Below are 25474 nucleotides of genomic sequence, written 5' to 3' on the forward strand. Positions count from 1 at the left end.
TGAAAGTTCCTGCCATTGCCATGGAGACAGCAATAATGTGAAAAATGGAAAAAATGTTCCAAATCTAATGACGCTTTGTAGAAATGTTATTTGTTATGAGTAAATGTGCCATCCATCTTTGGAATTTTAGAAATGGCTCTATTTCTATGGAAACAGCAAACATATGAAAAAAATGAAAAAATGTTTTGAATCTTTATGAAATTTTACAGTATTAACTTGACCTGTTATATATATATATATGTGCCATCAGACTGCAGTTTTCAAAATGGCTGTCGATGTCATGGAAAGATTTCTGGATGACATCTGCTTTTGATTGCAATTATAATTCTAGCATCTTTTATTGACGTTTTGTTTCATTTTGACATACATGTAGTACCCTATGTGAATTAAGGTGTTTAAGAGAGGTAAGCAGATCCTGTTCCGCTAGGGGCACCAGTTATATTATAAGAATAATACTTATTACATTCAATTTTACATGTACCTAGTAGTTGAAAGATTTTTTTGGAAGCAAATCATGTATTTTAAAGTTAAAATTTCAGCAGTTTGGTTTATTTTTTATATGTGAATGAAAAAAGATGTGTAGTGTAGACTAATGGAACAGTATACAGCAACACAACAAACAGAAAAAACATCTGGATGTCAACATAAGGTCATAAACAATAGACATGTATCAATACTATATATGTTCACATAACACCTCATGTTTTAGTTTGATGCTATTTTTTTTCTTTCAGAATGCAAGAAAAACATGTGAAAGTAAAGCAGTGTGAACATCAAAAAAATATCATAGAAATGCAGGAAAAGTTAAAAAAGACTCAGAACCAGGTACAGTGCTTTTTATGCGATAGATTCTCAGGGTTAAAAGTTTATAGATATAATACTGGGTTGATCTGTTTGAAAATAAGAAAATGTCAGTGAGACAGTTATCTACCAACAGGCTTAATTGTTGTTAAGGTGAATATCTACACAATGTGTTGGTTATCACACTTTTGGTATAGATTCTATATCATTTTATTTTCAAATTCCTGTCATCAGTTCATATAGTTTGGAAACAATATAGTTTGTGACACAATTCTGACGAGGTTTGATAAAATGAATAACCAACAATAAAAATATGAGCTATATCCTTGTTTTTGGTAACATTTTTACTTGCTTTGTACAATCCGTCTTCATCTTTGCCATTGCAAACTTTAGGTTAGTGCAATATTACAGATATGTTAATTTTTGTAAATATGTGTCTCATAAGCCAAATAGTCAATAAGTGACATAATAATAATGTGATAAATTTAGCTTAAATATCTTCTTTTTTTTTCAATTTCAAAATATTGGATACCCTGGAAGAATAAAAATCTAAGTGTTTTGAAGGAGAAAATGTTTAATTTTTGTTTATAGACCCATCAACAACAAGAAAAATTAAATTTTCTTATGAAATATATCTTCTGCTCAGACTTATTTTAACAAAAGTAAGATCACCTAGGTATTTCACATATGCCCTTTTTACTTCCTAGTGCATGCCTTGTAGATCTGAAATAACACTGAAAATGTTACTATTTTTAACAGATGTTGTCACTGAAAGACAAAATAGAAGAACTACACAGACAATGGAAAGAAGCTTCTGAGGTTAAACCACCACGTGATATAACAGCGGAATTTCTTGTAAAGAGTAAACTCAGGGATTTAGATGCCTCATGCAAGGTTTGTATATTTTCTTGTCATAGTGAACCTGTCAAATCTGAAACTTGAAAAACTTGGAAACCTGTGTATAAAGAACTTTCAAATCAGATCATATGCTAGATATTCTAGGGTAATGTTAAATATGAAAACAGAATACCTGTTTGATATGAACAAATCTTTCAGCTCGGAAAGCATTTTGTGTTGGCAAATTCACAATATTTTGGAAAACAACAATTTATATTGTCCACCCTAAATAAAGCCTTTAACTCAGTTATTTAGAGAATTGCAAAAGAGAGGTGAGAGATACCAAAGGGATATTCAAACCTTAAAGTCAAAAACAAACTGACAATGCCATGACAAAAAATGACTTAAAATACAAATGATAGTCTATAAAACACAACTAGAAACTACAGACTAGACAACACCAACCCCACAAGTTGCTAAACATCAAATACAGGTACAAGAAAAGGAGAAATTATTTTCCCCTGCACAGCGTGTTGCAGCGGACATAAAAAATATCGGGCGTCTGTCTGTCCGTACGGTCTTGTTAGCACTCTGAAGTGTACAATTCTTGCCAGATTTTTATGCCTCTTGGAAACATTAATTATATGTAAAATTGCATCGTTAGTGCTCTCATGTGTACAATTCTTGCCAGATTTTTATGAAACTTATATCATAGGTTTATATCAGAAATGTCTAAGACAAGTTAATAAATCAGTGTCGATCAAGAGTTATGCCCCTTGGAAACATTTATTGTATGGAAAATTGTATCGTTAGCACTCTCATGTGTACAATTCTTTCCAGATTTTTATGAAAATTATATCATAGGTTTATATCAGCAATGTCTTGGAAGAGTTCGAAAATCAGTGCCAATCAATTTTTTTTAAAAGTGTTATGCTCCTTGGAAACATTATTTATATGGAAAATTGCAGTGTAAGTGCTCTCTTGCTAGAATTTTATAAAACTTAAATCATAGGTTTATATCAGCAATGTCTTTGACGAGTTCAATAATTACTGCCGATCAATTATTTTTAAAAGAGTCATGTCCCTTGGAAATATTAATTATATAGAAAATTGTTGTAATTGCTCGCAAGCTTTCATTTCTCTAAGATATTTATAAAAAGTTTTAATGAACAAAAAAAGTTTTTTTTTTTAGTAATGGCCTTTGTACCTTGGATAGAAAAATTGCATATGTCTGCAATTCTTATTATGTGTTAAAGGTATTTTTTGCTTTTATGTTATTATTATAATTAGGGCCCCGCCTAGTGGCGGGTTGCCTTATAGTGATCAGTCTGTCCGTTCGTCTGTCCGTAACAAATTGTGTCCGCTCTATATCTAGAGAACCATTATGATTTCATACTTTATACTTGACATGTATATTAACCAACACCAGAGGGTGTGTCATAATTAATGTTTGTACAACTTCCTAGGTCAAAGTTCAAGGTCAGTGGGGCCCACAGAGATGGCTCCAATCTCAATGATGTCTAGTTTTTATTGGTCATACAATGAACATGCTGCTATTCATTTGTAGGAATATGATCAGTTACAAGCCCAACAGAAGGAAATGGAAGACAAACTACATGAGTTAGAAGCCAACCCTCCAAGGTATTACTTATCTCAATTTTTATGCCTCACTTAGGGGCATTATGTTTTTCGGTCTGTGCATCCGTTCATTCCTCCGTTTGTCCGTTTGTTCATTCGTTCATTCGTCCGTCTGTCCTGCTTCAGGTTAAAGTTATTGGTCAAGGTAGTTTTAAATGAAGTTCAAGTCCAATCAACTTGAAACTTAGTACAAATGTTCCCTATAATATGATCTTTCTAATTTTAATGCCAAATTAGAGTTTTGACCCCAATTCATGGTCCACTGAACATAGGAAATGATAGTGTGGGTGGGGCATCCATGTACTATGGAAACATTCTTGTTTAAGTCTGTACCTGCTTATAAATTCAGCAATACAAGGGATGAATAAATTAATTATATCTATTTTTTAAGATTTATAAACGAACAATTATGTACTGTAAAATCAGAAATTATTGAATGCATTTATTATTGCGATTTTTCAAGAATGAATAAAAGTGTGAGTTTAATTAATGCTATTTAGGAAAAGCTACTTACAGATACATGTAGTTGATATCAGAATGCAAGTTTTTATTATTGCTTTACTCAAGTAGTCGAATTAATAAAAACCTTCAATAATTTCTGAATTTACAGTATAATATTTTGAATAGTTTAGTGTTTTATGCATCATTTATATGCCGGCTACATCAATGATATGTATTTGACATGATTCATAGGATATTTTTTTTGTTTCTACATTCATATTCAAGATGGTCTCTCAATCAAGAAGAGGAACTTTGTTATAAACAAAAGTGGAATTGTTTTTGTTTTAAAATACTTTTTTGTTGTACCACACATTGCCATAAGGACAAATAATGCACCACATGTTGCTATAGTAATTTAGATATGAAAAAATGAAGAATTTCACGTATCACTACGCCCTGAATTGATGTTTTGTTAATGTTTCATCAAAATGACATTAAATTTATTTTTTCAGTGATGTATATTTGTCAACACGAGACAGACAAATTCTTGATTGGCATTTTGCTAATTTAGAGTTTGCCAATGCTACACCGCTGACGTTATTGTCATTAAAACATTGGGACCAAGATGATGACTTTGAGTTTTCTGGCAGTCATTTAACAGGTACAACAAGTTTTGAACAAAAGTAATATTGTATAGCTATTTTTAGGATTATTTCTGATAGGTGTATTATGTTTTTGTCTATTCAATTGCCAAATTATAAATGATTCATAGCATTTTGTCCAATAACACTCCAACCTTTTACACTGGTTATATGTAAATTGATGTCAACTAGAACTTTTCCAAAAATTGGTTAAATGATGACATTGAAATGGCTATTGAAGGTCAGATTAATGGGCCTATTTGGTCTACAAATTGAAGAAATACAAAATCAGGTGATTTTGCATAAAATAGTTAATTAGTATGCACAAAGTTTAAACTGTAAGGTAAAATTGATATGCAATGTTGTATACATTGGTTTTACAATTGAAGGATAACATAAATTTAAATTTTCAACAAAAAAATACAAAAATTGCATATTTTGACATATATTACATGAATTGAAATATGAAACTAAAAGTTCCAAGTCTGAATAAGACTCTTATTGCACCTTGTCCTTTACAGGAAAAACATTACTGAGTTTTAAATGTATGCTGTTTCATAATTTCATTTTCTAGTAACTATTTATACTGTAATTCAGAGTGTGCAAGAAAAACGTAAAAGATCAGAACATTTCCTCACTTGGAAAATAAGAAAAAAAAAAGGACACCACAGGGGAAATAAAAAAATCCACCTAAGTCCCAGTGTGGTTTTGAATTTTGATTTTTTTGGCCTTTCGCTTTTAAAAATAATGGAATAGGATTTGAAAAGAAATTGTTGATTTCACTTCACAAGTCCATTCGCAGAAAGTGATTTCCTTTAGAATGCATTTATAAAATTGTTATTGTAGTTTTATATTTTAAATAAATCTAACTGTCATCATTAGAAAATGGTCATGTTTTTGAATGGAAATAGGGTTCTTATTTTTAGCGAATGAAGAAGTTTTAAAAGTTCCAAGATATGAATAAAAGGATCAATATAGACACATAAACCAAGAGACATTTAGAGATCAACCTTTACATGCTTTACTACTGATTTTTTGCTAGTTATTCCGAAAGTAAAGTAAATCAAAGCTTGTGGATTGTTCTTTTTTCTTTCATTGATGTTTCTCATTTAATTATTATTTTCCTACCTTTAGTGAGAAATGGATATTCCTGTGTTCCAGTTGCCTTGTCAGAAGGTTTAGATATAAAACTGAATACAGCTGTCAGGAAAGTGGTGTACACACCATCAGGTTTGTATTAACTTGAACAAATAAGAAAAATGTCTGATTTGGTACATGTGCACACGCCTATGAGAATTAATTGCTTTTCTAGTATTTTACTAACAAATTTAGAATTTAAATACTTTTATGGCCCTTCTTGTCATGCTTATTATTTTTTTTTATTTTTTTGTTATTTTGATTAAATGAAAAATATGTTATATCTTTCTTAATTCATCACACTTGCCCTTTTTCGTTAAATAAATAAATAGTTTTATTTCCATTTTCATTTTCAGTAACATAATTTGAAATGAAGAAAAAAATGCAGTGCAAATCATCATAAAAAAAATGCCTGCTGAATTTTTATACGCCCGTTTACAGTACGTATTATGGTATGCCGTTGTCCGTCTGTCCGTCCGTCTGTCTGCCCGTCCGTCTGTCCGTCTGTCGGCCTGTCCATCCGTCGTCAACATGTCAGACATTAACTCAAAAACGCTTTAACCAATTTGCATAAAACTTTGGTGAATTGTTTATATCAATTGACGTGAGCTCCCTTTCGTTTTTTATAAATTTTAGATTTTACATTTCCGAGTTGTGGGGTTTTATTCATTAAAAAAAGGGTGATTTTCCAGTTTTCGGACAATAACTCAAGAATGCTTTCACCAACTTGCAAGAAATTGTGGTGAATTGGTTATATCTATTGACATGAGCTCCTTTTCGATTTTTATAAATTTTAGATTTTACGTTTCCGAGTTGCAGGGTTTTATTCATAAAAAAAGGGGGATTATCCAGTTTTCGGACAAAAACTCATAAATGCTTTCAGCATTTCTTATGAAACTTTAATGAATTGTTTATATCTATTGATGTAAGCTCCCTTTAGAATTTTATAAATTTTACATTTTACATATCTGAGTTATGGGTTTATATTGTTGAGCCTGCGACTTTTGTCGCAGAAAGCTCGACATAGGGATAGTGATCCGGCGGTGGCGGCGGCTGCGGCGTTAGTTAACTTCTTAAAAGCTTTGTATTTTAGAAGGTGGAAGACCTGGATGCTTCATACTTTGTATATAGATGCCTTATGTTATGAAGTTTCCGACTGTCACATGTCCATTGTCCGTGACCTCATTTTTCATAGTTCAGTGACTACTTGAAAAAAAAGTTAAGATTTTTTGTAATGTTAATTTCTATCTTATAATGAGTAATAGGATAACTATATTTTGTATATGCATACCTTGCAAGGTCCTCATGCCCGTCAGACAGTTTTCACTTGACCTCGACCTCATTTCATGGATCAGTGAACAAGGTTAAGTTTTGGTTGTCAAGTCCATATCTCAGATACTAGAAGCAATAGGTCTAGCATATTCGGTGTATGGAAGGACTGTAAGGTGTACATGTCCAACTGGCAGGTGTCATCTGACCTTGACCTCATTTTCATGGTTCAGTTGTTATAGTTTAGTTTTTGTGTTTTGGTCTGTTTTTCTTATACTGTATGCAATAGGTCTACTATATTTGGTGTATGGAATGATTATAAGGTGTACATGTCAAGCTGGCAGGTGTCTTCTGACCTTGACCTCATTTTCATGGTTCAGTGGTCAATGTTAAATTTTTGAGTTTTGGTCTTTTTTTCTAATACTATATGCAATAGGTCAACTATATTTGGTGTATGGAAATATTTTATGATGTGCATGTCAGTCTGGCTGGTTTTATTTGACCTTGACCTCATTTTCACGGTTCATAGCTCAGTGTTAAGTTCTTGTGTTTTGGTCTGTTTTTCTATTACTATAAGCAATAGGTCAACTATATTTGTTGTATGGAAGGATTGCAAGCTGTACATGTCTGCCTGGCATGATTCATCTGACCTTGACCTCTTTTTCATGGTTCATTAGTCAATGTTTAGTTTTCTTGGTTAAGTTTGTATCTTAGAAACTATAAGCAATAGATCAACTATATTTAGTGTATTGAATGATTGTAAGGTGTACATGTATTTCTTGATTGGTTTATATGACCTTGACCTCATTTTCTTGGATCATGTTAAGTTTATGTGATAGTTGTAGTAAAGCTTTATATTTAGAACTATCAACATAATATCAATGATTAGTAAAGAAGGCGAGACATTTCAGCATGTGCACTCTTGTTCATTAAAAAGGGGGGATTTTCCAGTTTTCTGACAATAACTCAAAAATGCTGTCAGCAATTCTCATGAAACTTTGGTGAATTGTTTATATCTATTGATGTAAGCCCCCTTTTGATTTTCATAAATTTCTAATATGACATTGAGAATTAATTGAACTTTATTTGTTTATAGTCTGACAACAGATTTACTAAGTATTGCGCAACAGCACAGTGTATTGCACAACAGCAAGAAATCTTTAATTGAATATAAATTCAATTCATATACCGTAGAAAGGCTTGTATAGTTCGCACTGGTACATAGTCCGCACCCCCTTCTCCCCACGAAATTTTAGGTAAAAAAACTTTTTGTAACTGTTAGAAAAGGTCTAATGATACTCCGGTAATTTCAAATCCTGTGCGGTCGTTTGCGGTATTTTCTTGGAAAAACCTGTTTTCCGTCATCAAACAGAAGCTGAAACTGCTTGTAAATGATTCTAGAACGCTTCATGATTGTTAAAATAAGTTTAATTCACTGAAAAAACAATTTAGAAACTTGTGTATGTTTAAACAGGAAGTTTAAAAAGCACATGTAAAAGAAGAAATTAACCGGTGAGAGTCAAAATCCGTACATAACAGATATCACTATAATACGACTTTGAAAGTAAAACAGTTCCATCCTTTTGTAAAACAGTCTTTAATATATCTATCACATTAATGTTTGAAGGGTCTTAAGCTAATACAAACCATATTAGTCAGTATGAAACACCAAAACGGAACGAACAATAACCGATTACGTTTTGTAGTTTACAAATTCTAAGCTGGTTTACGGTTGTCTTTTTCACTATGTTTGTATCGTTTCAATCAAGCAGATACCAGTTTATTTCAACCAATGCATTGAAAAGAAACGAGAAATTTGTAATGAAAGGTTTAGTTTTTATATTTATCAGTATTAATTTGATATTGAATAGAAATAACTTATTAATATGGATGAGTTAAAATTATTAGTTTGAAAAATGATAAGAGCACCCTCTACAATATAAATAACAAAGATGGCGGAACGTAAACAAACCACCTCTCCCGCGAAATTGAAATTTTTCTCTTATTTCTTGCTTATTGTACTCTATAGTCCGCACCCCGTCTGGAAGGTCCAATTTTGGAGAATAAAACCGCGGACTATACAAGCCTTTCTACGGTAACCGATTTCAAGTTCTTTGACTACATTTATTCAAAAACCTATAATATGTCAAATATTTAATTACAATCCAAATTCAGACCGGTATCAATCTTGAATATTGTGTCCATTTTTGCCCCAACTGTTCAGGGTTGGACCTCTGCGGGCATATCCAGTTGTGCTTAGCGAAGCAGTTTATTTTATTTTAAAACTGCTTTAAGATTATTTCATTCATTGAAATGTGAAATATTACAATAAATTTTCAATCGATACCTTATTTCGTGTTTAGCAATAATAAAACAGTTATATAATTTGTAAATTTGCTATACTTATATAAGCACAGAATTAAAATTGTTTTTTGTTAAAAAAAAATTATATAAAAATCATGATGACAATATAATCAGTTTGAGTTTTGAAAAAAATTACATTTTTATAAATAAAATTTGAAGATATTTATAAAGAAGGACAATTAATTGACCATACAGAATCAAAAGATTGCTTGTTTTTTTATTTGGCATGGGTTTTATAATCTGAACCTGATGATACCCTTATTGGTTCATGTGTTTTATTTGTTGTTTTAGGTGTAGAAGTAACAGTCAGCAATGCTAAAAACAATACAAATTCTCAGACGCTGAAAGGTGATGCTGTATTATGTACCCTACCATTAGGAGTACTGAAGGAATGTTTGAGGGGTAACAGTCTAAACAGTGTCCAGTTCCAGCCAGCATTACCAGAGTGGAAATCAGCAGCTTTACAGAGAATGGGATTTGGGAACCTTAATAAAGTAAGTTTGAAAAGGAATCTGAAAGCTGAAAATTTGGCCGATTCATTCTATTATAGTCTATCCTCTGTATAGGGTAAGCATGTTGCTGACTAACTCAGGTATGCCTCAAATTTTTATGCCCCCGCCGTAGCGGAGGGGGCATTAAGTTTTACCCTTGTCCGTCTGTACGTACGTCCCAAAATTGGTTTCCGTACTCTAACTTTCGTTTGCCTCAACCAAATGTTATGAAACTTATACACAATGCTTATTACCACAAAACACAGATCAAGTTTGAATTTTGGTGGTGTCACTTTTACTGTTCTAGAGTTATGCCCCTTTAAAATTGGAAAAATTGTTGAATTTTTCGTTTCCATTCTCTAACTTAAGTTTTCCTCAACCAAATGTTATGAAACTTATACACAATGCTTATTACCACAAAACACAGATCAAGTGTGAATTTTGATGGCGTCACTTATACCGTTCTAGAGTTATGCCCCTTTACAAAAGGAAAAATTCCTGAAATATTTGTTTCTGTTCTCTAACTTTAGTTTGCCTCAACCAAATGTTATGAAACTTATGCACAATGCTTATTACCACAAAACTCAGATCAAGTACAAATTTTGGTATCTTCACTTTTACAGTTCTTGAGTTATATCCCTTTATAACGTTATATGCAAGCGGGGGCACCATCTGTGTACCATGGACACATTCCCCATTTATTTCAATTTACTACATTATAATAATTAGTTGTCTTGGGCATGTTGGGGTTGGAAAACTTTTGGTAATTTTTTATTTTATTACTACAATGTAATGGTACTTTATTTGATCATAGCACTTCTTTTTAAAAATTTATACTACCAGTTATCATGGTTGGAGGCAGACCAACTGTGACTGCAATCTGCATTCTTACAATAATAACTAGAGACAAATACATACATGGCTCAACTGACAGCAGAATAATGAAACCAAAAAGTGAAAAATATGCATTCAACATGCATTAATATACATTTTGTTAGATCTCCTTAGTTACAAGTATATATTTTACTGCAAATGCATTGTAAGTTGCTTAAATTTGTTAAATTTATACATTTTTAATGAGAAATAATTTTAAAATAAGTTTAATTGATAAATAATTTTAAAACAAGTTTAATTAGGGCCCCGCCGAATGGCGGACGCCCTATAGTGATCAGTCTGTCCTTCCGTCCGTCTGTCTGTCCGTCTGTCTGTTCGTCTGTCCGTCCGTAACAAATTGAGTCCGCTCTATATCTAGAGAACCGTTATAATTTCAAAGTTTATACTTGACATGTATATTAACCAACACCAGAGGGTGTGTCATAATGTATGTACAACTTCCTAGGTCAAAGGTCAAGGTCAAAAACTTTGGTTTTAGTTGACAACCCCATGTCCTATGGTAAAGATCGTGTCCGCTCTATATCTTGAGAACCGTTATGATTTGCAAGTTTATACTTGACCAGGGCTTCCAAAATTATTTTTAGCCAGCTGGACATTTTATATATCATCCCGATTTTAATCCCTTAAGACTAAACAAACAAAAGGCAATTATGGTAATCAGTTGCCGAGTTGGCCATCCCAATGATATTGACAATAAAAAAAAATTCGTAAGGGTTCCGCGGAACCCAGTGTCTCGCCTACTTTTGCTGTTAATCGCAGGCTCAACAAAAATGAGGAAAAAAAATAATAAAAATATTCCTCTCTATAATATCTTTTGATTGTAAGTAGCTTCTGTCCAAGTTTGGTAAAAATCCAGGATAATTTATGAATCTTATAAATGTTTTAAAAACTTAAACTGCAGACTGTATGTAATGTTGACTGGAAGAAAAACTAAGTCCATTTATAAGTAAAATACAGAAAAAAGGGAATTTTTTTTTTACAAAATTTACTTCTAGATACTAGCTTTTGATCATAAACAAGCTTCTGTCCAAGTGTGGTAGAAGTCCAGGATAGTTTAAGAAAGTTATTAAAATTTCAAAAACTTTAACCACAGAGTGAATGTAATGTTTCCTGGCAGAAAAACTAAGTCCATTTATAAGTAAAATACGGAAAAAATGGATTTTTTTTTTTACAAAATTTACTTCTGGATACTATCTTATGATCATAAACAAGCTTCTTTCCAAGTTTGGTAGAAATCCAGGATAGTTTAAGAAAGTTATTAAAATTTCAAAAACTTTAACCACAGAGTGAATGTAATGTTTCCTGGCAGAAAAACTAAGTCCATTTATAAGTAAAATACGGAAAAAATGGAATTTTTTTTTTACAAAATTTACTTTTGAATATAATCTTATGATCATAAACAAGCTTCTGTCCAAGTTTGGTAGAAATCCAGGATAGTTTAAGAAAGTTATTAAAATTTAAAAAATTTAACCACAGAGTGAATATTTGTGGACGACGACGACGACGACGACGACGCCGACGCCGACGGAATGTAGGATCGCTATGTCTCGCTTTTTCGACAAAAGTCGAAGGCTCGACAAAAACGATATTAAACTTTCTTTGATTCAAATTCGAAGTTCTGAAGGAAACTGTTAAATTGGCAGTGCATCATTCGAAGTGTGCAACATCAGCGTACTTATATCTGCCTTAGACTCTTTATTTGTGCAAAATTACGTTGTCAAAAACTTTACTTTCGTTTTTAAATCTAATATACCGGATGTTATCTTGACAATGGTAAAACATGGACCAGAGACGGATACGTAAATTCTGTGTACGTTTGCAAAGCATGAATGAGTGGAAGTAGCTCTTTCTACGTTATTTCTTGAAGAAAATATTCGAAATAAACGTGAGATAAAGGTATCAATGACAATTTAAGCATTTTTTGAAGAAATTAGGATGCATAATTAAATTTCACACCTGCGCACACGTGTACTAGTTCTAACAGAGACATGTCTCTAGTTCAAACAACGTGGTTATGACGATTTTTCATTTTCACCTTTTTATACGACCGCAAAAAAATTTTTGTGGTCGTATATTGGTATGACGTTGGCGTCGTCGTCGTCCGGCGTCGTCGTCGTCGTCGTCGTCGTCGTCGTCGTCGTCGTCGTCGTCTGGCGTCGTCCGGCGTCGTCCGAAGACACATTGGTTTTCGCACTCTAACTTTAGTTTAAGTGAATGGATCTCTATGAAATTTTACCACAAGGTTCAATACCACAAAAGGAAGGTTGGGATTGATTTTGGGGGTTATGGTACCAACAGTAAAGGAATTAAGGGCCAAAAAGGGGCCAAAAATAAGCATTTTTGTAACTTCCAGACATAACTTGTGTGTTAGTGTATGGATCTCTCTGACATTGTACCACAAGGTTCCATATCACAAAAGGAATGCTGGGATTGATTTTGGGGGTAATTGCCTCAAAATTTTAGGAATTAGGGGCCAAAAAAGGGGCAAAAAAGAAGCATTTTTCTAGTTTCATGACAATAACTTGTGTGTAAGTGTATGGATCTTTCTGAAATTGTACTACAAGGTTCCATATCACAAAGGGAAAGCTGGAATTGAGTTTGGGGGTAATTGCCGAAACGTTTAGGAATTGGGGGCCAAAAAGGGGCCAAAAATAAGCATTTTTCTAGTTTCCAGACAATAACTTGTGTTCAAGTGTATGGATCTCTCTGAAATTGTACTGCAAGGTACCATACCACAAAGGGAAGGCTGGGATTGATGATGGGGGTAATTGCCTCAATATTTTAGGAATTAGGGGCCAAAAAGGGGCAAAAAACAAGCATTTTTCTAGTTTCAGGACAATAACTTGTGTGTAAGTGTATGGATCTTTATGAAATTGTACTACAAGGTTCCATATCACAAAGGGAAAGCTGGGTTTGAGTTTGGGGGTAATTGCCCTAAACATTTAGGAATTTGGGGCCAAAAAGGGGCCAAAAAACACATTTTTCTAGTTTCCAGACAATAACTTGTGTTCAAGTGTATGGATCTCTCTGAAATTGTACTGCAAGGTACCATACCACAAAGGGAAGGTGAGGATTAAGTTTTTGGGTGATGAATCATAAGGGGGTTCAAAAAATTTGGGGGGGGGATTTTTTTTTTTTTCCTTTTTTTTTTCTTTTAAAATTTTCCATTTTAAGTTGGTTATTTTTGATTTATATTTAAAAGCAAATAATAATGATATGGTAGGAGATACACACCAAACAGGATGTGTAAATTATTATATAATAAGTATTGTATAAATAGCAAGAAATTTTCAATTGCACAGTATTGCACAATAGCAAGAAATCTTCAATTGCACAGTATTGTGCAATAGCAAGAAATCTTCAATTGCACAGTATTGCGCAATAGCAAGAAATATCCAATAGCACAATATTGCGCAATAGCAAGAAATTGTCAATTGTACAGTATTGCGCAATAGCAAGAAATATTTAATTGCGCAGTATTGTGCAAAAGAAGATACTTCGTATAAATTGCTTATTTCTTGACCAATTTCAATGGGGTTTTATTCTTGAATTCTTGGGGTTCTTTAATATGCTGAATCTAACCGTGTATTTAGTTTTTGGATTTTGGGCCCCGTTTTTAAATTGGTCCACATTGAGGTCCAAAGGGTCCAAAATAAAACTTTGTTTGATTTCATCAAAAATTGAATTATTTGGGTTCTTTGATATGCCGAATCTAACCGTGTATTAAGATTCTTAATTTTTGGTTCCGTTTTCAAATTGGTCTACATTAAGGTCCAAAGGGTCCAAAATAAAACTTAGTGTGATTTTAACAAAAATTGAATTCTTAGGGTTCTTTGATATGCTGAATCTAAACATGTATTTAGATTTTTGATTATGGGCCCAGTTTTCAAGTTGGTCCAATCGGGGTCCAAAATTAAACTTTGTTTGATTTCAACAAAAATTGAATATATGGGGTTCTTTGATATGCTGAATCTAACCATGTATTTAGATTTTTGATTTTGGGGCCCTGTTATCAACTTTGTCCACATTGAGGTCAAAAGGGTCCAAAATTAAACTTTGTTTGATTTCATCAAAAATTGAATTCTTGTGGTTCTTTGATATGCTGAATCTAACCATGTATTTAGATTTTGGATATTAGACCATAATAGGTGAATGTCCAATTTAAAATTTTTAAGTTCTTAGACCACATTCATTCTGTGTCAGAAACCTATGCTGTGTCAAATATTTAATCGCAATCCAAATGCAAAGCTGTATCAAGCTTGAATGTTGTGTCCATACTTGCCCCAACTGTTCAGGGTTCGACCTCTGCGGTCGTATCAAGCTGCGCCCTGCGGAGCATTTTATTAACTTTTTGATCAAATCATATTTGTAAACGTATTTCTGATAATTTAAATCTTTTTGACTTAATTAATTAGATGCAAACTGCTGAAATGTAAGAAAATAACTTTGAATAGAACGATCAATGTCCGGTTCAAAATAGTTTACCTGTCACCTGAACAGGTAAATTTCAGCTGTTCGACAACTAATTAGCCTTGATTAAAATGAGAAGGTATTAAAGTAGGGGTTGTTTTGATAGTACTTAATGATCATGTCACTTTTATGACAGGAAATGTGGGGCTGTTAAAGGCAAAATGTTGGGTCAAAAAGATCGCGAATTAAGTTTAAAATGACCGTCTCTTAAAGCCTTGAAAACTAAAAAGTAGATGACCGTTTCATGCTTTGCCCAGCCTGACTTTTACCGGACATTATACAAATGTCCGGCATATATGACCGTTTTGGAAGCCTTGTACTTGACATGTATATTAACCAACACCAGAGGGTGTGTCATGATGTATGTACAACTTCCTAGGTCAAAGGTCAAGTTCAAAAACTTTGGTTTTAGTTGACAACCCCATGTCCTATGGTAAAGATCGTGTCCACTCTATATCTAGAGAACTGTTATGATTTCAAAGTTTATACTTGACATTTATATTAACCAACACCAGAGGGTGTGTCATAATGTATGTACAACTTCCTAGGTCAAAGGTCAAGGTCAAAAACTTTGGTTTTAGTTGACAACCCCATGTCCTATGGTAAAGATCGTGTCCGCTCTATATCTTGAGAACCGTTATGATTTCAAAGTTTATACTTGACATGTATATTAACCAACACCAGGGGGTGTGTCATGATGTATGTACAACTTTCTAGGTCAAAGGTCAAGGTCAAAAACTTTGGTTTTAGTTGACAACCCCATGTCCTATGGTAAAGATCGTGTCCGCTCTATATCTTGAGAACCGTTATGATTTCAAAGTTTATACTTGACATGTATATAAACCAACACCAGGGGGTGTATCATAATTTATGTACAACTTTCTAGTTCAAAGGTCAAGGTCAAAAACTTTGGTTTCAGTTGACAACCCCATGTCCAATGATAAAGATAAAAAAAATTTACCACACATTATTCACAGCGGGGCCCACAGAGATGGCTTCCATCTCAATGATATCTAGTTGATAAAATAATTTTAAAATAAGTTTAATTAATAAATGATAATTTCTTTTTCTATGAATTTTTTGTTTTCTGTAAATAGGCAACAGTTCCAGATATTTACCTGTATATGCAACCATGCTAGATATTTACCTGTATATTCAATAGTGCTTGATATTTACCAGTATATGCAACAGTGCTAGATATTTACCAGTAGTTGGTAGTTTGTGACAAGTGGAAAAATATAATTGTGTAATTATAAATGACATATTAAGACATAAACTGTGAAAACTGTTACTAGTACTGTAATAATATTTTTATGGATGAAATAAAATTGAATCTGAACTATACAAAAAAGAATTAAATAAGTAGGACACAAATGGCAAGATATGTCATTATACAACCAAACAATATCTAGCATGGCATCTCGAGCAAACAAGCACTTCTCCCTATGATTCCAAATTGTGTGAGCTCTGATATATACATAAATAGATAGGCATTTGTTTCATGATATTTGCTCGAAATTTTCATGACTAGTTTCCTACAGTTTCATTGCAATGTATACCAGATTATTTTGAATGATGGTTTGAATGTCTCAATAATTTAATTAATTTCAAATGTGTGATAATAATTGTAGGATTATGGGACTTAGACTAGGAAAAGATAATATTTTTCTTAAATGTCAAATGCTATTAAACTGAAATTTGTTTTGACCAATTATCACCAGTTTAAGTGAAATTTGATATAACAGTTTGGTGATTTTAAAGTATGTGTAATCTTTTTGACATGTTTTTTTCTTTGTAAAGTACTGTAAATTCAGAAAGAATGGCTTGCATTTATTATTGCAATTTTTGAAGAATAAACAAAAATGCAAGATTAATTATTGCAATTTCAGGAGAATCTCTATACAGATATATATATCAAATATCAGAATGGAGGTCTTATTATTAGGATTATCACCTTGTTGCATTATTCGCATTAATAATAAAAACCAAGCAAAAATTTCTGATTTTACAGTGTTAAATTGGATTTAATAGTGAAAAAATTACTAGATTACTATTTTATTAAGTTGTTCATGACCTGTGTTTGTATACTGTAAATTCAGAAATTATTGCGACGTTTTTACTAATGCGAATAATGCGACTGGGTGAGTATCGCAATAATAAGAATTTGCATTCGGATATATGTTACATAAATCTGTATTCAGTTTTTCCTGAAATCGCAATAATAAATCTCACATTTCTGTCCATTCTTCAAAAATTGCAGTAATAAATGCACACAATAATTCAGGATTAACAGTTACTTAAGGTGTATATTGTGCCCTTTGCACTGATATTTATTGCCTTAGTAATTTTAAAAAGAAAAAGAATTTCTTTATCATATCTTCCCTCAAAAGGTTATTTTAAGTGAGCTCACTATACATCTTGTTGATTTTAATGATGTTATGCCTGAATGAATAGCTTGTCTATGAGAATTTGACAATAATTGAAAGACCCATGAACTATTTCATTCTGATTGATCTCAGGTTAAACAGGGTTTTGAGATGTATAATGAATCCACTAAAAAGTTGCTCTTAAATGCTTTAGATTTCTCTATTAAAAGTTCATACATTGTTATGTGCATGTCACTTTTGAAAATTATTGCAAATACCACTCCACATGCTCCATGAATAGTTAGTTTGACAATATTTAACTTTTGAGTTAAATCTTTTTTTAGGTAGTGCTTTGTTTTGATCGAGTATTCTGGGATCCTAGTGCTAATTTATTCGGACATGTTGGTAGTACAACAGCCAGTCGTGGAGAACTTTTCCTTTTCTGGAATCTCTACAAGGCACCAGTTTTACTAGCCTTGGTTGCTGGGGAAGCAGCAGCCATTATGGAAAATGTCAGTGATGATGTCATTGTAGGGAGATCTATTGCAGTTTTAAAAGGAATCTTTGGTAATAATGCAGTACCACAGCCAAAGGAGACACTGGTAACCAGATGGAGAGCTGATCCCTGGTCCAGGGGATCTTATTCCTATGTGGCAGCTGGTTCATCTGGTAAGATATTATTCCTAAGCATCTGTGATCAATTTCAAAAAAAATTTCAAGAGAAAGAATGTTGGAAAATTAGAAACATTTCAGTGTAACTAAGATTTCCAGAGTTGTATGATTTTTTTTTGTGAAAGAGACACTACAGTTACCATCTCAGAAGTACATTAAATTATACATTAAAGAAGAATATGCAATTATTCTCAGAAGTAGAATAATAATACTTTATTTCCAAAAGCAATCCAGCTATTAAAAAAGGGATATAACAAAATATACATCAAATTTTAATACTTACATACATATATTAACAGTAATAGATAGCGAATAAAATTGATATTCTATTGTTTAATAACAGTATCAGAACATGACACACAACATTTATGAATTACAAAGTTTTTCGGCAGCAAACAAATATTTCAAAAAATTATTCAGTTCTTTTACATAACTGAACAAGTTTTAAAGCTGAAGGATTTCTCCAATAGTACTGTTTTATATATCTTTTACATATATCTTCAGATTTCTTGCATATTAAAATAAAATTACACTCATCTTCAATTAATTTATCGTTACACATTGTACAATATTGTTCATTCTGTTTACATTAGAAGTACATGTTTTTTTCTCAGAAAAGCATGCAATTATTCTCAGAAATATATGTAATTATTTGAAATATTTGAAAATTTTAGACTAGCAACAATTAAAATTTAAAATTACTAGTCAAGAAAAATGAATCATGTGTATTTAGATGTACCCAAACTATTTTGCAAGAACAATTTACCATTCTGTATTCAGAGGAAAGGCAGATCCTGAAATGACATAATGAAATTGATACTTGATTAATTTTGTAGATACTTGTTCATTGAAGATAGTTCTTAGACAATAACTGCCAAAAAACATTTGATCTTCACCATCATATATATATATATATGTGATAACATATGTTCTGTTCTCAAATTAAATGTAAATCTACTCTCATATGTAAATAATATTTTGAATTGCTGTCCGTCTGTTAGAAACATCTAACTTATGTCAGAATAGTACTTTAGTCAAACATAATTGGTCCATGTTCCTGAATTTAATTTACTTTTCTTCTCTGGGTTATCTGAAGTGAAACATATATTTAAGAACAAGATTTGTAAATTCCCAACAAAAATTATACAGCACTTAAATATATGCTCTTTTTGAAGCCTGAAAATTAAAAAAAAACAGGAATCAAGATTTATTATTTATTTATCCTCAGGAAATGACTATGATCTAATGGCAACGCCTGTATCTCCACAAGCTGGTACACTTCCTCGACTTTTCTTTGCTGGAGAACATACGATACGAAATTATCCTGCAACAGTACATGGAGCATTCATGAGTGCACTGAGAGAAGCAGGCAGGATAGCAGATCAATTCTTAGGAGCTCCTTACACACTGCCATCAATGAAAACAGAGGGTGCAAAAACTTGAACAATAATAAAATTCAATGTTTTGGAGGCAGCAATATTTGTTCATGGACAAGGTTTAAACTGATCTGATCAATGTGAAGTGTAGAGACAGTTACAAAAATACAGCAAAATGTATCACAATCATTTGTCTTTTTTATGTGTGTTGTACATGTATGGTCAGATGTCGCATTAAAGGAAAATATAAGTCTTTTGTATGTTTATTGCATGGATCATTTATCTTTGGCTGATTACTCCTCAATTAGACAGCAAAACAGTACAAGATGTTGTACTAATGGTACTGTGTTTCATGGGTGTATACTGTAATGCATTATTTTTTATCCAAACGAAATAAAAAAATCATTTTATAACATTTAAGCTTCTGAAGCACTTTTTTTGGATTTAACTTCATCAGGAATACACAAATCTAAACAATTGAAAGCCAAGTATGTGTAAGTAGATATAAATGTAAGGAGCTGTAAGACCAAAACAGATATCAAAAGAATAGACAAAATCTTCAATGGTAACTTTAATAAAAAAAGATGTGGTATAATTGCCAATGAGACAACATTTCACCAGAGACCAAATAAGATAGAAGATAACAGCTGTAGGTCACTGCATGGTCTTCAACAATGAGCAAAACCCATACCGCATAGTCAGCTAAAATATATTTGATTGTGCATGTTGTGAGGGAGTTGAAACCTTTTAAGAATAGTTTTTTCATTAGAATGAGAAATCATTGAGGCAAATTCAAATTAATTAGAAGTCCCCAAATATAAATCTTTCGATAGACAGTTAATCAAAGTGAAATATGCCATATTTCCTTTGTATCAGCTTTTTCCTGGATCCAGTTACAGAATTGTGTTCCAAAGGAGTTACAGTCAAACCTGCTTAAGAGACCACCTGTATTAAGCAAAAACCTGTGTTAAAAGACCACCAATTTTAGATCCCTCTGTAGTACATTTCATATAAATTGAACCTGTATTAAAAGACCACCTGTCTTAAGAGACCACTTTTTGGCTCTCCCTTAAGTGGTCTCTTAAAACTGGTTTGACTGTAATGTATGTTGCATTTTAGGTGTCAGATTGTTGCAAATAAGGACATTTGCGTCATTTCCAAGGTTCATAGCTGGACATTTAGTTGTTTTTAAACTTTGAGAAGTCAAAAAGTAGTATGCTGCATAATAAACAATTTGATAAATAGATATAGGAAGATGTGGTTTGAGTGCCAATGAGACAACTCTCCATCCAAGTCACAATTTATAAAAGTAAACCATTATAGGTCAAGGTACAGTTTGTAATTATATATAATTAGATCAGTTAAAGGGGAATCACTTGATATTTGGTTTTGCAGTTGTATAAGCATTGACAAATCATATTTCCATGCAGATTGCTTAGCCCTTTCCTCTCAGTCTTTGTTTATTGACTAAATCTTTTGCATAGTTTCATGTTAAAGTTTGTGATTAGATAACTCTAAGAAGGACAACTAATGGTAAATCAGTAATTTTTGGTATGCAGTTGTTTAAGGTTCATCATAACAAATGGACAAATATGGCCGTATTTTCACCTCAAAAATTACTCTGTGTATAGACTTACCTGAGCAGTTTGGGAAGTTTTAAGGCCTGGCATCCACTAGATATATAAAAGTTAAATGTATTGTGTATATCAGAAAGATAAAATCTGTTTTGCATTTTAATGGACATTTTTTTCATTCCTGCAGAAGGTGTGAAATAAACTAAGTTGGGATACAACTTTGAGATGCTCCCTCTCAGGTGACAACTGGTTTGTATTGTATTGATTGTCCTTGATTGGCATGGACAATAGACAGACAATAGATATCTACATATCTTTAGATGAGTTAAAGGTAGTAACTGAGTGGACAGTATCAAATGCAATTCAGGTCTTTGTTTATTATTACACCTTCTGCAGGTAGGAAATAAAAATGCCCATCAAAATGCAAAAACGATTTTATCTTTCTGAAACACAAAATGCATTTAACTTTTATATATCTAGCGGATGCCAGGCCTTAAAACTTTCCAATCTGCACAGGTAAGCCTGTACACAGAGTAGTTTTTGAGGTGAAAATACGGCCATATTTGTCCATTTGTTATGATGAACCATAAGCATCAGCATATTTCATTCCCATGGAGTTAATTGTTCCTGCCCCCTTAGTCATGGGCTATTGACTTTAGGACATACATCAGATATCAGAATGCTAGTTCTTAAGATATTGCAATACTCTCCCAGGCGCATCTATAAAAACCTAGCAATAATTTATGAATTGGCAGTACTAAAAGAAAGGAAACTAGAAAATACTTGTAGAAATGTTAAAAGATCTTAAAAATCCTACATGGAGACAATAAAGAGACTCAAGGGATGCCTGCCTTATTATCAGATTAATTTAAAAACAAAATTTAAGTTCAAATATCTCCCAAAAGAGCAAATATTGATAGAAATCAAAACCCTGACCACTTGCACACCATGTGGCAGATCCAGATGGGGGCGTAGAGGGCGTACGACCCCCTTTCTATTTGCACTTATTTTTACTTATAGAGATATTGTTGGCTCGTATTTACGTGTAATATATTATTGATTATGTCAAAGTCAAGTGATTCGCTGGCTACCGTGGACTTTACCAGTTTATCCAAATAACATAACTCGGTCATTTTAAAATTTAAACTACAGTAACACATTTGCTAAGGCTGAGGATGACAAGTATGATGCCTTCAAAGCGACAAAGGATGGAGCTAGGACGTATTGACTCCTTTTTCACAATTCCACCCAACAGAAGGTAATACTCTATTACACTCACATGACTCACATGATAAAAAAAAGTTCCACAGCTATATTTACCTACGAAAACATGCTAAACCCCACACGCCCCACCCCATTAGTAACATTGATGAATAATGATCCCTAGTCAGTAATCTCTAGATAGATTAAAAGTCTTAGGTACAGACCATTTGCTTTTGGTGGGGGGTTGTGAGATATTTTAGAGAAAAACAAATTCTGGCCCTGATTGTTGCCTTAAAAAAATTCTGGTCGTACCTTGTTTAAAAAAAACCCAATAATCTTGCCCACTTTTTATACGCCCGTTTACGGGACGTATTATGGTATACCGTTGACCGTCAGTCTGTCCGTCCGTCGTCAACATGTCGGATATTAACTCAAAAGCGCTTTAACCAATATGCATGAAACTTTGGTGAATTGTTTATATCTATTGACGTGAGCTCCCTTTCGTTTTTTATAAATTTCGGATTTATTGTTTCCGAGTTTTGGGGTTTTATTCATTAAAAAAGGGGGGATTTTACAGTTTTTGGACAATAACTCAAAAATAATTTCACCAATTTGCAGAAAACTTTGGTGAATTGTTTATTTCGATCGACATGAGCTCCCTTTTGATTTTTTTAAATTTTAGACCATACGTTTCTGATTTATTTGGTTTTATTCACTACAAAAAGGGGGATTTTCCAGTTATCGGACAATAACTCAAAAATGCTATCAGCTTTCAGCATTTTTTATGAAACTTCGGTAAATTGTTTATATCTATTCAGTATTGATGTAAGCTCCCTTTAGAATTTAAAAAATTTAAGATTTTACATTTCTGAGTTATGGGGTTTTATTCATTAAAATAGGGGGGATTTTCCAGTTTTTGGACAATAACTCAAAAATAATTTCACCAATTTGCAAGAAACTTTGGTGAATTGTTTATTTCTATCGACATGAGCTCCCTTTTGATTTTATTTAATTTTAGACTATATGTTTCTGATTTATGGGGTTTTATTCATTACAAAAAGGGGAATACAATAACTCAAAAATGCTTTCAGCATTTTTTATGAAACTTCGGTGAATTGTTTATATCTATTCAGTATTGATGTAAGCTCCCTTTAGAATTTTATAAATTTTAGATTTTACATTTCCGAGTTATGGGGTTTATTCATTAAAATAGGGGGGATTTTCAAGTTTTTGGATAATAACTCAAAAATAATTTCACCAATTTGCAAGAAACTTTGGTGAATTGTTTATTTCTATCGACATGAGCTCCCTTTTGATTTTTTTAAATTTTAGACTATATGTTTCTGATTTATGGGGTTTTATTCATTACAAAAAGGGGAATTTTCCAGTTTTCAGACAATAACTCAAAAATGCTTTCAGCATTTTTTATGAAACTTTGGTAAATTGTTTATATCTATTGTTGTAAGCTCCCTTTTGATTTTTATAAATTTAAGATTTTACGTTTCTGAGTTATAAGATTTTATTCACAAAAAAGGGTTGATTTTCAAGTTTTTGGACAATATCCTTAAGGTGCTTAGAGCAGTTTTCATTAAACTTTGATGACTGATTTATATCTATTAAGATAACCTCCCTTTAGTTTTTTTTATAAATTTCTAATATAACATTGAGAAGTTATTGTTTGTTTATAGTCTGACAACACATTTACTAAATATTGTGCAACAGCACAGTGTATTGCACAACAGCAAGAAATCTTTAATTGAATATAAATTCAATTCATATAACCAATTTCAAGTTCTTTGACTACATTTATTCAGAAACCTATAATATGTCAAATATTTAATTACAATCCAAATTCAGACCTGTATCAAGCTTGAATATTGTGTTCATTTTTGCCCCAACTGTTCAGGGTTGGACCTCTATGAAAGGCCATTCCTGTCAAAAACCCGATAAAGTAACGGGTTAACATTTAACGCGATAAAGATTTTAACGCGTTAAGAAATCAATATGTTTATCACGTTAAACTTTGCAATGATTAAGTTTGACATTTAAGCCGTAAGTGAAAAATGACGTTAATCGCGATAAAATACCTGTTGCACTAGCCACATGTGTCAAAATGAATCACATTTAACGCGTTAAATTATACACAATTACATTACTACGTTACATTACTTAAACGCGCAAAAACATCATTTAACGCGTAAAAACATCATTTAACATAAAGTATAAAACATCGTTGAACGCGTTAAAACATTGTTAAAGTTGCTATTAACGCGTTAAAGTAGCTTTTAACACGTTAAAGTGGTTTTTAACACGTAAAAGTTGCTTTTAACGCGTTAAAGTAGCTTTTAAGGCGTTAAAGTGGTTTTTAACTTGTTAAAGTTGCTTTAAACGCGTTAATGTTGCATTTAATGTGTTAAAATTGCTTTTGACGTGTAAAAGTTGCATTTTAAAAGCGTCAAAGTAGCTAAATCTACACGTTAAAGTGGCTTTTAATGCATAAAAGTGGCTTTTAACGTGTTAAAGTTGCATTTAACGCGTTAAAGCCGTAAAGTAGCTTTAATGTAATGTGCTGAAAATCTCAACATTATCGCGTTAATTGACGAAGATATGACACATGCGGGCATTTCATTTAGTAGGTTTCGAGTAAAATCTGACGTCTTAAAACTTAGTTAAGGTGAAAGTAGAAAGTTTTTTCTGTCATTTTTTGTAGTGAATTGCTTAACGCGTAAAATAATCAAATAACGCGATAAAAATTATTTTAACGCGTTTTAGCTGTATTTAACGCGTTAAATGTGATTTTATCGTGTTAAATGTTTACACGTTACTTTATCGGGTTTTTGACATGAACGGCCTTTCATAGACCTCTGCGGGCGTATCCAGCTGCGCTCAGCAAAGCAGTTTATTTGCTATTAGAAAAAAAGATTTCCAACAAAATAATTTTATAAAATTAAATGTATGGAAAACAGGGGTGTTTTTTTGTTTTGGTTCACATGTAATACAGAATCCAGGTCCGTTTGCCCTGATTCATGTTAGCCCTGGTACCTGTTTGCCCTAATACCTGTTCGCAAAAGGTCCATTCGCCCTAATTATTATTTTTTTCCATTGTTGTTTAATTGCAGAATGTTCATTATTTGAACAGAGTATGTTAAAGTTTGTTAAAAAAAATCGCCGAATATTTGTATTGCTGCAACCAAATAAATAATTTCCTTTGAACTGTAGGCGAGGTCATTATCTTCTCTTCTTCTTCTGGTAAGCGGCCACCGTCAACTGGTTGACTATTCTGCCACATTTTGGAGTGAG

The 25474-nt window shown here is 32.5% G+C and overlaps 2 protein-coding genes across 7 annotated transcripts in view; both read left to right on the forward strand.

The window, feature by feature from the left end:
* LOC127724654 (lysine-specific histone demethylase 1A-like) overlaps positions 1–19653 on the forward strand; it is a 31803-nt gene extending 12150 nt beyond the window's left edge. The window contains exons 10-17 of the mRNA XM_052231684.1: positions 735–825; positions 1561–1695; positions 3206–3279; positions 4230–4378; positions 5493–5588; positions 9420–9622; positions 17694–18018; positions 19250–19653. Of these exons, the coding sequence (XP_052087644.1) occupies positions 735–825; positions 1561–1695; positions 3206–3279; positions 4230–4378; positions 5493–5588; positions 9420–9622; positions 17694–18018; positions 19250–19464 (1288 nt within the window). The 3' untranslated portion in view covers positions 19465–19653. The remainder of the gene's footprint in view (positions 1–734; positions 826–1560; positions 1696–3205; positions 3280–4229; positions 4379–5492; positions 5589–9419; positions 9623–17693; positions 18019–19249) is intronic.
* The window catches only part of LOC127724635 (E3 ubiquitin-protein ligase rnf213-alpha-like), a 1011139-nt gene that overhangs the window by 747929 nt on the left and 237736 nt on the right, over positions 1–25474 (forward strand). The gene's annotated exons all lie outside the window — the stretch shown is intronic.

Source organism: Mytilus californianus, unplaced genomic scaffold (assembly GCF_021869535.1).
Source record: "Mytilus californianus isolate M0D057914Y unplaced genomic scaffold, xbMytCali1.0.p SCAF_14, whole genome shotgun sequence".
In the NCBI taxonomy this organism is placed as follows: domain Eukaryota; kingdom Metazoa; phylum Mollusca; class Bivalvia; order Mytilida; family Mytilidae; genus Mytilus; species Mytilus californianus.